Source organism: Palaemon carinicauda, chromosome 8 (assembly GCF_036898095.1).
Source record: "Palaemon carinicauda isolate YSFRI2023 chromosome 8, ASM3689809v2, whole genome shotgun sequence".
Classification (NCBI taxonomy): domain Eukaryota; kingdom Metazoa; phylum Arthropoda; class Malacostraca; order Decapoda; family Palaemonidae; genus Palaemon; species Palaemon carinicauda.
Genome location: NC_090732.1, coordinates 83,231,055 through 83,244,292, shown reverse-complemented (window position 1 = coordinate 83,244,292; position 13,238 = coordinate 83,231,055). Strand labels below are relative to the sequence as shown.

Genomic DNA, 13,238 nt, shown 5'->3' with positions numbered 1-13,238 from the left:
GAAGAGTACAGCTCTAGTGGTGGCGAGGACGAGGGGAAGACTGAAGAAACGACATCGGCAGAAATAAGGGAAGCTATCGGTTGGTATGAAAACCTTACGAGTTTCATTGAAAAAATACACCCAGAAAAACTTTATACAGGTCGTCTTCTGGAGTGTTAATGACAAGTGTATGCGTCATTTTAGAAATATGTTGAGGAATCGTCAGAAACAGGCTTCTTTGGATAGATATTTCTCCAAAAGAGAAGTGTCAGAAAGCAAAGATGACGAGTGATTCCAGTAAAAAAGCTAAAAAAGGGATTTTGACGAAGGAAAAATCTATTTCTGGGCGAGGAACCTGTGTCAACCAGTGGAAGCGACACCAGAAGACCGCATACACACCCGTAGGGAGCGTCAACAAAGTAGCTGAGATAAAACCCAACAAGGTTATTGAATGAACGTGTGTCGCTACCTAGAAATCCCAAACAGACAAATACAATACTCAATTTGGGAGCATGGATCTCCAAACCGCCTGACATCTTCAAAGCACAAAATAACACAGAGCTACGAAAAACACGTCCGAACGTTGATGGGAGAAGGTTAGGTAATGGTGGTGGTGGTGGTGGGGGAGGGGCAGTAGCTGTAGTGAACGACACCTCATAGTAACGGGGGATTTTGAGGAGGGAGAAGTCTCATTGGAAAGGGATCTCTGGTAGTGGTATCACTCGCCCCAATTTTAATACCGACACCCTTTAGGGGTGAGCGAGCTGGATATATTCCTAGCATTCCATGCAACTTTTTTCTCTGGTATATTTAGCAGTATTTATACCTTTGAAATGGTGCTTTAAGGAGCATTTCACAGAGTGACACAGGTTGAGCCCAGAAAAGAATAATTTTTTAAGATAAAAAAAAAAAAAAAATAATAAAAAATTTCAAGACAAAATAAAAAAAAAAAACATTTTCAATTTTAAGTGTTTAATAGTAAGAATAAATTTATTATCAAGTGTACATAACATACATAATTAGCATTGATACGTTTTTAAATCTGCCGTCTCCTCCCCGTCTGCCTCCACCCATTACCAGCTCAAGTCACGTCACTCAAAAGGTAAATAAAATTTAATTTTTCCTTTACAGTGAGTATATAATTTTCTTTTATATTATTATTTAATTATATACTGTACAGTACATGTATATTATATATAAGTATACTGTAGTACAGTGCTTACTATACTATTTTGTTACTAAATTTTTAATATGTATATGAAATTTTGATGTTTTTACCTGGGGTTTTACACCCATTAGCTAATCTATTGCCCGCCATATGACATTTTTACCATACAATACCAACTCTGGAACGGATTAATGTCGTATGGCGGGGCTCTACTGTGTATGTATGTATGTATATATATATATATATATATATATATATATATATATATATATATATATATATATATATATATATATATATATATATATATATAAAATTAAAAATTACGAGATATTTTGGCGTCTTCAAAATCCTCATGCATCTGGTAGCGTTGTATGGCAATGTCACTTTGCCTAAGTTGCCACAACTGTTCTATTTCACAATGAAATTTCATTATGAATGGCAGCAACATCACCTTGCTTGAATTATCACAATTGTACTATTTCACATATAAATTTTACTGGAATCAGACAAAAATTATTTCTTTTATGAATAAAAATAAAGAATTCCTTTTCCTTTTTTTATTTCTCGAAAAATACTGCATTGAATTAAATATTGACTGCCATGAATTATGCTAAGTATAGTGTGGAAATATTACTCGGCGGAATTTTTTTTATCTTCGTTTTTATTTCATTGATATTCTTATCTTTAAATTCTTTTTAAAACTTGAAAAGTATACAAAATTTCAAATAACCTTAAAATTGAAATTCCTCTGACCAAATTATTTAATGCTCTTTCCAACTGTCTTTAGATTTGAAACATCTTTGATAATTATGGAGAAAAGCTGTTTTAAATGTCAATAACTATAAAGCCTAGATATCGGCCGTAAAAGTTTTGCAACATTACTAAGAAAACATATCACAATATCACCATCAAATACTATTTCCATTGTCAATGATAATTAGAAACTACTCTCAATTTCCTTAAATAACTAAACTTACATATATAGTTTTTTTCTACTAATTACTGCAAACATGGTCCAAGTCACCCCCCACATCCCAGGGGAGTACTACTCATTCGAGGGGAGGTTATAAGGAGGTACCACCTCCCTACTTTTTTGCTTAGTACAGTTTACAATGGTTTTCTTTTCCATATACAGTACTTAAATAGGATTTTTCTTTTGCTTTCAGACATAAGGATACCACTACAATTCACGAGCACTATAAATAGCAAGAAAAGTGGCCACACCAAGAGTGAAAGGCTTAACTATTCTTTTCACTAGTGGTTTCTGGTATTCAGTGAGACAATGAGAGTGTTGAGCTGCCAAACATACTATTTCTAATCTGATATTCCTCCCTATTCTATAAGAATAGCATACTTATCATAGGTTACCTTGAGTTCGAAAACATGGTGTTACGTTACTATGACGTGAAGTGACATATACCTCTAGCACACACACGCACAAAAAAAAAAAAAAAAAAAAAAAAAAAAAAACAATAACTCGGTTAATCATGGCAGAATTAGTACGATACTTTCTCACGTGACTCTCTATTTGTGCAGTTTACTAATTAAGATTCAAAATTCTGATATCCCAAAGTATATCCATGAAAATTAACACAGGACAAACCCCTTAACATAAACAGAGTTAATACTAACGATCAGGGCACCCGCAAAACAGCTCCAACATTAAAACATAGTTTACCAAAGCAAGCAAATGCTTTATGAGCCACTAGAATAAGGCCCATTTTCAAATGCTTAGCCATAAGAACCTGTGATCACTGAATTTTTTTTCCCCTCGGATCTGGACGAATTAATTGGACGACTAGATTTGCCTTAAAGAAAAAAACCGGAAACCCGGTAAAACCAGGTTGTCTGGCATCCCAGTAGCAATTGTCTGCGACTTTGGTGGGGATGTCTGAGAAGATGCAGACGACCCTCAAACCAACTAATCCCTTTATTTTCCTTTTTCTTTCCAGCATGTTAATGATTGTTTGTGACTTTAGTGGGAATGCCTGTGGAGATGCGGATGTGCCCGAGGGTGTCAGATCGTAGAAGCGACACCTTCACAAGTACAAAAGAAAGGGATCCTCATTTTTTGGCCCTGCCTCCAGAGGGCACTCTTGTAGTCAGGTTTCTCGCCTCTCCACATGACAAGTGTTGGGAGTGGTTAACCTCCCAATGGGCAACGTGTGGGAGGATGATGAAAAAGTCTATAAGAGATTCCCCACCTTCAGGGTTATCATCAAAATTGAAGAAGTCCCAACTTCTCCCTTTGACCACCTAGTACACTCCACTCTAACCCTTCCATGTATGTTTCCTCTGAAAGCCCTTCGGGTTAGAGTGGTTGCCCTTAAATACAAGAACAAACCTCGAGAGAGGAAGACTTTTCTTTTTCTCCTAACAAAATGGGGGAGGGGGGCTCCACCTTGGTAGGCGTCCCTCTTTCAGGTTGACAATGCACTGCGTTTGTTGTGGCCATCTTTCTAAGGAATAGTTAGTGGAGGTGCTCGCTTCAAAGGCAGCCCAGGAGTGTTTCTGCTCAAGCGAGAGACGTCATCGGCTCGTCTCCTTCCAGTGCAGAGAGGAAAGTCCTCGGGCTTATGCCTTTGAAACAGACTGTCTCCCTTCTCAGTTTCTTGACAACTCTTTAGGACACGCGATCCTGCAATAGACCCTTGTGTTGGTGAGCAACATTCTTCCAAATTGCAAGTATGTATGTCTGCTAGCCCTCACCTGCGCGTGCTAGCTTTTCGGAGCATGCACTTGTTCCCCAGCATGCATGCAAGCACCGCAAGAGCACCCACTTACACAACAACACTCTCATAGGGGTAGCCGCATGCCTTCTGAGTGCCCTACCTACAGTATTATGGGTGCACGCCAAGTTGCCATCAGGCCCCCAAGGAAAAAAGTGCACACTTAAAGTTTCTCACCAGACTCTACCTGAGGAGCTAGCTGGAGCCAGCTAGGGGTTAAGAACAGGTGATCTACCTCCCGTGCATGCAACCTAGACATGCCTCACCCTCTCACATGTAGCCCAGATGCTCCTCACCCTCTAGTATGTCGCTCAGACACGTCCTAATGAATCCCACAGCATTGAAAAGAACTTCACCTAAGTGTATTATCCCACTGGAAGTGCCACAGGATCCTAGACTCGCCCCTTGGGCATGCACTGCATGTAAGGATCATTAAGTGGCTTCCCCTGTGGTATGGGATCTTTCACCACAGGGAGCTAGAGTGGGCGCTCCTTCAACTTTCGCACATGAGCACTGCTCCAATTAAACTGAATGATTGCTGAAGGTGCGATCGTCTGCAATCATCACCCTCAAACACAGGAATTTTAAGTAACCCAGGGAGGTAGCTTTTGTCTACCGCTATAGATTGTCCCTGATTGACCTGGACTCTACTTCTAGTACTCCTTCTCCTTGGAGTCAGAGAAGGGGGCAGGCATACCATTAACAGCCCACTCCATAACTGAACAGAAGCTGTTCAGTTCTTGAGTGCCCTGAGGCATCTCCCCTTTCTCCAAGGGCTCACGAGTCAGAGAAAGGAAAGATATTAGGATTATTCATGAGAATAAAATGTCCAACCTAGGAACAACCATTAAGCTCATCAGGACCCCCAAGACTCAAGATCTACAACAGATCTCAGGAATGTTATGAACAGCTCCTCTTGATCCGCTCCAGAGTGAGGAACAAGAGACTTATTTATTGCTTGACCGCCCCCTGAAATCAGCTGGGTACAGTATCAAAGGGATGACCCTGATTAAGATGTGTCTGACAGCGCCCTTCCTCAGCTGGGCGGACCTAAGGCCCCAGATTCAGAGGAGAGGGAGTCAGCTTAGACTTTTCTACAGGTCTTGGCATGCATACACAAAGTAAATGAACTCAGGGAGGCCCCTTGCTCTCCTCACCTTGAAGGTGAGGGCGATTCTGACTTTGGAAGCTTTAGACAAGGTCTCAGCGAGGAAGAATTCCCTAATGGCAGGGAGATCCTCCAGGGTGATTCCTCCAGCTTTCTTGTGCCAGAGAAAATACTATCAAACCGAAGAGGCTTCTCCATCCCCCTTAAATCTTGATCCTGCAGTTTCTGCATTGACCCCAGGCATCACTGCTGACCATCCAGCTATGCAGCCCATTACTTTTTCAGTAACGGAGGCCACGAGCATGGCGAGCACAGGCATGAATGCTATGAGCATGGAGAGCAAGGCAATCGCAACTCTTCCGGATGCCTCCAGAACTGACCACTTGTCTGGCATAGTCGGATTATTAGCCAACACAGAGGACTGACACACTTGGACAAAAGAAAAGCTCTCAAGAACATCATCTTGAGACGGGGGCCAGGGCTGTCAAGTTCTGAGTAATCAAGCAGGAAATCAGTGGGAAAAATTCCCTCTGAAGCGATGCAATGCCGTGGCCTACAGGTTTCAGAAACAGATTGGCCAACAGAGACTAAATCTCCAAAATGCATCAGTATAAGGTCCTTCTCTGTTTCCGAAGGAGATTGCAGTGGTAGCTGAGTAGTGGAGAAAGTCCAGTCAAGAATCGCTGTTGCATCGGTCAGTGCCCTTTCAGCTGCCACAGTCTACCTCCCCATTCCATTCTGAAGGGAGGAGCAGACTAATACAGGGGGGAAAAGGTGAGGCCAACTACCCCATGGGGATGGCTTCAACGTATAAGCTTTTTTGCCATTCTGCCTGATAGTGTCCTAAATCGTGTTCAAGCTACTCCTAACCTCAATAAGACTTAGTGTCAAAAAGGACCCACAAATAGAATGGTACCAGGAACTTCTATTTCTTCCAAAAGAGACTCAAAAGGAAATTACATCCCCTTCCCAACCTGTTGTACCTACCACACGCCCAGATATTCCACTGCACAGTGGAATTGCTTCATTGTGAAGAGGTTATCAGGCATCTACTTTCAGAGAAAGGCTTTCCATGAGAAGATGCACGAGAGATGTCTGGATACCTCCAAATGTCTTCACCCTCTGTGTATCAAGTCAAGTGGACTATCTTATGTGGTTGGTGTTGTGGAAGGAGCATTTCTCCTTTTGGAACTTCCATCACATTAATAGCTGAATTGAGAACACAAAGGAAAACGTGGTACACAAGGTGATCGGACGGGATAAGTGAGAGAGAGCGGCGAGATGTTATCTACGCAGCGACCAGACGCTTACTGACGATCCTAACAGCGCAGCCTCACGCGCTGACCCCGGATCGCCCCAGGGCGAGTATCCTTGCGCCCCGACAAGTTAACGGAGAGAGGGGGAACTACGCAGAATTCTTGGTCGGTTACTGAGGAAATCCCAGATCCTCCTAAGAAAGTAGTTCGAGGTAAGTACTCAGTGTTGGAACAAAGCTGAATTTCTACTTTATCTCCGAAAGAAAAAACTGCTGTGTTATTCTTGAAAGGTTATCCTTCAGCCTTGAGCAAGGTCTTAGGCTGAAAGGAGTTGGTTTCCTCCTCGGCAAAACTCTCCATGCTAATATTGTGTTTTGAACCAACCTGTCCCCCATTAAGAGGTGAGACCAGCACCCTGGGATGTTACCAAGGTCTTACATTCCTTAAAGAGGGCACCAAAACTAACCTTTGAGACCTACCTCAGATAGAAACCTCATACATAGTGCTTTTCTTGCTCACCTTAGTCTCTGCTAAGCTGGTTAGTGAGCTAAGGTCAACTTTGGCGAGTACCTCCTTCAAATGGCAGTGCCCTCATTTATCCATGATCTAATCTCACCTCAATGGTCTTCTGCGCTGAATTTTCTGTCTAGTAAAAGAGCAAAAGCTATCATTAAAACCTACAGGAAGAACAGAAGGAAGAGACGAGTGCAGTCTTCCACCCCTCCTTCTAAGGTTCTCAGCAGAGAAGGCTAGAGTCCTGAAAGACATCAGGATAGAGCCCTCCAGTAGATGATAGAGGCTCGCCACTTCCTGGACTCAATCCTCACCTCCCGTTAACCTAAGGAGAATGAATGCTGAGGAAGTCACTAAGGTGTTGCAAGCCGACTATTTGTGGTACTCAAGCCTCGAGGAGATTGGATACTGGTCATAAGCCTGACAGACCTTATCAATTCTTAGAAGCATTCCTTTCTGCATTAAGACTTTCAATCCAATGAAACATTCCATAAAGAATCAAATTTCTAGCTTTACTGTACCTTCAGAATGAATACTTCCAAATTCTTATACATTTGATATCAAGCAAAGGAAGTGATGTACTAAATATTTGTCAGGGATGGCCACAGCACAGCGGGTGATAAACAAAGCTGCTAGTGGCAGTGGCTTCTTGGGGTCATAAAATGGAAACTTGTTTCCTCTTATAAATAAATGGATGGGTAACTAATTGTGGCATCCATTTATCAATTGCTGGCCAGATCAACAAGATTAAGTCAAGTCTTGTCTCCTTGCTTATGTGCCACCTATCTGGGAATGGACAGAATCAGGAAACTCAAATCAGTTTCCCACTCCTTCTCAGGACACACTGCCCTTTCCACAAAGAAATAGTAAATGGCAATAAAGTATCTGGTCTCACTGAAGAAGTTGATCAACTTCGTTAGGTTCAAAATTAATCTTTCAGCCCCAACTGGCATAGAACTGCAAGGCATCACCCATGACAGACAGCGCTCACAGTTCCAGTGTCACCACTCGTAACATACTGAAAGGAGTCCATCTGATTCTTGGCAAACAACAGATCCTGATTTTAAAAGGACTCTTCCCATCAGGGCCCCAAAGGCCACACATATGACACCTATGAACAACACTTATGCATGGAATATTTCAGACAACATATTACAGAGCTCTGGGCTGTACTACTAGGTTTCCAAGCATTTAAGACACAATTAGAAGGTCAATAAGTCAGGGGCACTCCTATTGATACTTCCCAAAAGAACCACCCAAAGGACCAATGTTGTATGGCAGTGCACATGCTCAGATGGGCAGAGGAGCGTGGAGTAACAATCACACCAAGGTTAATTTCACAAGGTCCTTAATTCAATTGTTGCTCTCTATAACATAAACAAACTTAAGGATTGGGCTGACCCACAGCACCAAAGGTTGAAAAAGCCTTGAATTGTATGCATTTGTCCCCTTCAAACTGATCCACTAAACTTTTGAGTTCAAGTTTACTCTCGATACCAAAGACTATCACCCCATGACATCTCTGAGAAGAGTGGTACCAGAACATATTGGATCTATTCACACAGATCCCATGATCCTTGATATCCTGGAAGAAGCTCATGAAGTCACCTCATTCCCAGATTCACAACAAATTGGAGAGGTTTTGGGAGGCAGCTTCAACTCCTGACATACCATGAGAAGCAAAGGTAGCACATTTCCCTGGAATAACTAACAAAGTGCTTCTGCACCTATGACCTCTATTCCCATGTCAATACAAATAAGTGGTTTCCTCAGTAGCTAAGACTAGTCACAGACATTCCATGATTCTTGCCATCCTTGATGACTCCTGAAGTAGCACTAATTACAAAAGTTCCACAACAGGCTGGATTCTTTAAAAGTTTCACACATGGAAGTCATTAAGCACTCTCATAAACCATCAACTCACTCCCCAAGATGTTTAAAACCTATAAGGGAAGCAAACTAGGATTTTTGCATAGTACTTCTACACCTACAGATTATTACCAATCAGAGATTTCTTCCTCTTCCTAAGGTACAACCCAAAGATTATCCCTCCCAGCACTCAAATGATTTAGGTCTGTTATTGCACGAATCATGGTGGGCAGGGGTCTGGATGTTATAAATATTAAAGAATTCTCGGACCAGTTGAAGCACTTTAATCAGGAGCGTTCCAGGACGAAAGTACGAACCTTCAATTGGAATTTCGCCTTGGTGTTGAGCATCCTCATCAGAAAGCTTTAGGAACCTTTACACAAGGCATTGATCCAAGACTTCACAGGTATGGAGTCCTTTTCCAAGCCTCGGCCTCCTGTAAAAGAGTAAGTGGACTACTGAAATTTTAGAATATCAGTGGCTTTGTCCTTTTCCATGGGCTTTATGGACCACAACTTGAGATCAGTTCCTCCAAATACTGTATCATGAATCCCTCCTTTCTAATTCCAGCCATGCCAAAAGCTGGAGAATGACCTTTTATTTTGCCAAAGTTGGTCCCTGAGGTTGTAACTCTGAAAGAAAAGCATTTCTCCAAACACCATATCTCCCACCAAAGATCAAAACTTTCAAGGTTTACGTGATATTAACTTCAGTGATCTTTAAACATAATACAATTATCAGTCATTCCCAGGCCAGGATTTACAAAAAGCAGCCCACATCCACCAGCTATATGAAAGCTTCCTCGCTGAGGTAATTTGGTGCGAGTAGGGAGTTATCTGATATTTTTCCTTCCCCTTAATCTATCCATTTTCTCTAAATGGTTTCTCTGACAAGAGCATGACCTCAATGAGATTAGTGCTCAGGCCTATCGAGTATAGGTCTGCTATAACCTTGAACCACTGCTTTACCAGGAAGTAAAAAACCGCACTGACCTGTGCATCGTAAGGTACCATACCGCAGGATGCATTGTTACTCTATAACAGCAACTTATGAATAATGGGGTGTAATAAACAGATAATGATTTTATAAAACAAAAATTCGTTAACAGAACCACTCGCCTTTATGCGAGAATCTAGTGTCTCTTACATTCATTTGATCACTGGATTTAGCAATGGAATAATATTACAAGCAAAGCAATGACCAGGTCAATGGGGACCATTCAAAAGAAAAAAAAAAGGCAATTCTTAAGTAATGGTTTTAAATATGAAAATTGGGATTTTGAATATTTACCTGGGAAAGCCAATTGTTTCTCATTGAGAAAGAGAATCTCCAAAGAAATATCAAATTGCCATCAATGGCGATGATTGACTGCTATAAGATAAAATAAGTTTTCAATCATCACTAATTCATTTGATAAAATATTATATGTCTCGTATTTATTTCTACTCTGAACGAAGTTGAAATCATAAATTTTTAATAAAAACAATAACAATTGCTTGATATTAATTTTCATTTGTTAACCTAAATAAAAGACCAACTTTTCCTAAACACTAATTTGACTTAAGAAATATATACCTGAACCTAACTCCATCATATTGTACCCACAGGAACCCATTTGAAATTCGTGATTGCATGTTCAACAGTTTCACTTAAGAATATGCTGATATTTAGTATGAAAATTACACTGAAATAAGTTAGAAGGAAAAAAGTACCTTTTTGGAAAACCCAAGATAACCAGTAATCCTAGCTTTTGAAAGATACATAAAGTCTAGGCTACATAAACTTGGCCAAGAATTAAAGCAAAAAGAGAAAACCCCAAGTACATGCAGTCCAAAAATTGCATTTACTGTACTTTCCAATACTTACCAATACTTGGCACTTTTAAACAAAACGCTAAAAAAGCATTCCTTGCATAGCTCATGAGGTGTGGGATTTTGGCAACAGATGTTCTGGTTTATAACCATAACTAATAACAACTGTATAAAAATGAAACAAACTTCTGTAAGGACAGTGAAGGCAAACTAAGCTTTAAAATAACAGAAAATAAAAAACCTAAAAATTGGTTCTGAGCATAACTTTACGAATAAATACCCACCTTGATGGGTGTCTCCGTGGATGCCCCGATGGGTGAGATGTATTAGAGTTCGACTGATAATCCTGACGAGCTGGATCGAGGGACCAGTTGGTTATGGTGTCTCTATAAAATGCTAGTTGTTATTTTTACGTTCTCTTCTAAAATAATCCAATCATAACTATTTTCAACTGGAGACTTCTCTAAAGGCAATCTTACCACAGAACAGTAGTCACGTCACTGCTTACAGTGTATTATATATAAGGACAGAGGCATATATATATATATATATATATATATATATATATATATATATATATATATATATATATATATATATATATATATATATATATATATATATGTGTATATATATATATATATATATATATATATATATATATATATATATATATATATATATATATATATATGTATATATATATATATATATATATATATATATATATATATATATATATATATATATATATATATAAACCCACCAGTGATAGCTCACTTATCAATATTTTGTTCCAGCTGGCAGGACGATTTCTTGACAAAATTTCTAGTAAGGAATAATGGTATTTAAACAATACATTCCAAATCTTCAGAAATTATAGCAAGTTATGGCATTTTACGCATTAATGGAATTGCATTACGTGCTGAAACACAGCTCATTACTAAAATATAATGATAAAAAAATAGATTAAATAAGCTAAAATGTAATTTCACTTCATCTGTAATGAAAGTTTACAGTTTATGAGGATGATGATGATGATGAAGGTGAGAGGGAGGACAACTATTCTTTGGAAGTAGCGTCCCATATGGTAAAAACTTTGGGATGCTTCAAGTCTGGAGTTTTCCTCTCTTTTTTTTTTCTTTTTTTTTTGTCCCTGTTTTTGTCAAAAACTCCCTTTTTGTCACTTTTCTTGATTTAACACTGTTTTGGGGTCAGCATGTTCAAAATCTACTAAATATGTCAAAACAATTCTTCTTCACCCAAGGGCCAAGGGGTTACTGAACTGTAATTGTTCAGTGGCCACTTTCCTCTTGGTAAAGGTAGAAGAGACTCTTTGGCTATGGTAAGCAGCTCTTCTAGGAGAAGAACACTCCGAAATCAAACCATTGTTCTCTAGTCTTGGGTAGTGCCATAGCCTCTGTACCATGGTCTTCCACTGTCTTTGGTTAGAGTTCTCTTCCTTGAGGGTACACTCAGGCACACTATTCTGTCTTTTTTCTCTTCCTCTTGATTTGTTAAAGTTTTCATAATTTACATAGGATATTCATTTTAATGTTGTTACTATTCTTGAAATATTCTATTTTTCCCTTGTTTTCTTTCCTCACTAGACTATTTTCCATGTTGGAAACCCTGTTTTCCCAACAAGGGTTGTTGCTTAGCAATGAATAATAATAATAATAATAATAATAATAATAATAATAATAATAATATTTCCTTTACTTGCACTTTAATTTCTGCAGAGACATTGTTTTGAACATTTCATAAGTTTACGTTATTTCTTATAGCTCTACTTGGAGATATTATCATTATTTTACATTTCCATCCATTCTACTCTCCATGTTTCCTCTTCTGAAAACTGCTCATCCATCTTCATTTGGTGCTGCTTCCGCTCAAGCTACTGCACCTCTTCAATGCAGGTCTTCTTTATGACCATTCACTAACCTCTTGACATCACTATCACTGATTTCCAGGCCAATAGACGAACAGAGAGAATATTTTATACAAGCCCAACCCTTAAGGCCTTCAATTTTCTTTAAAAGTTACAGCTTCTAGAAGCACTTTCACCCTGCAAAGTTCATAGATCTGTAGAAAACTTTTTCCAAGGTTTGTCTACGAAACTGATGCTGAGCAGGATATTAAAAGTGCTTTTTTTAGAACTCTATAGGGGTGACCTATGTGCCATATGTTCAAAACACCACTAAAAATAGGACTTTGGTGTAGGCTACAGTTTCTCTAAGCTCAGAATCAACTGTTGGTCCTTGGGCTAAATGAGAGTTCAGTCAAGGGGCAAGAACTTCACTGTGAAGATATTATACTTCAGCAGCCAATCAAACTCCAAGACTGGAGGGTGCCCTGAAGCACTCTCTATGACATGGAAGACTTTCACAGGCCATATTTTTGCCTAAATATTTCCTTACTCTATATTCAATACTTCACTGCTCTACGCAGTGACTATTTGTCTGGTCTCTACGACTTGGTGTTAACCATCAATGAAATACAACTGATTGCTAGGCAAACTTTTATCTAAAAAAAAGATTTTTCTCTGAGTGGAAGATTAATAGTTTCAAATCCCTACTTGCATTATCACTGGTTATGTCTTTTTTCTCAAATAACATATGTCCTGTTTGAGAACTGTCTAGTCTCAATTGAATACTTATTGAGGAATAGAACCCTCACCAAACTATAATTGATTTCTTAGCAGCATCTTATTAGCACTGGAAGCCTCCCGTGCCCCACAACACTATACAACAGTTCTCTTCTAAAAGTTATTAAAATACTCATGACTGGTTATGAATGCTC

General features: G+C 39.3%; 1 protein-coding gene across 2 annotated transcripts in view; it reads right to left on the bottom strand.

Moving 5' to 3' along the window:
• Positions 1-13,238, bottom strand: part of LOC137645783 (RNA-binding protein with serine-rich domain 1-A-like) — a 191,192-nt gene that overhangs the window by 74,238 nt on the left and 103,716 nt on the right. The window contains exon 6 of one of the 2 annotated variants that reach the window (XM_068378704.1): positions 10,721-10,822. The exons of the other annotated variant lie outside the window; for it this stretch is intronic. Coding sequence (XP_068234805.1) covers positions 10,721-10,822 — 102 coding nt within the window. The remainder of the gene's footprint in view (positions 1-10,720; positions 10,823-13,238) is intronic. 2 annotated transcript variants of the gene reach the window in all.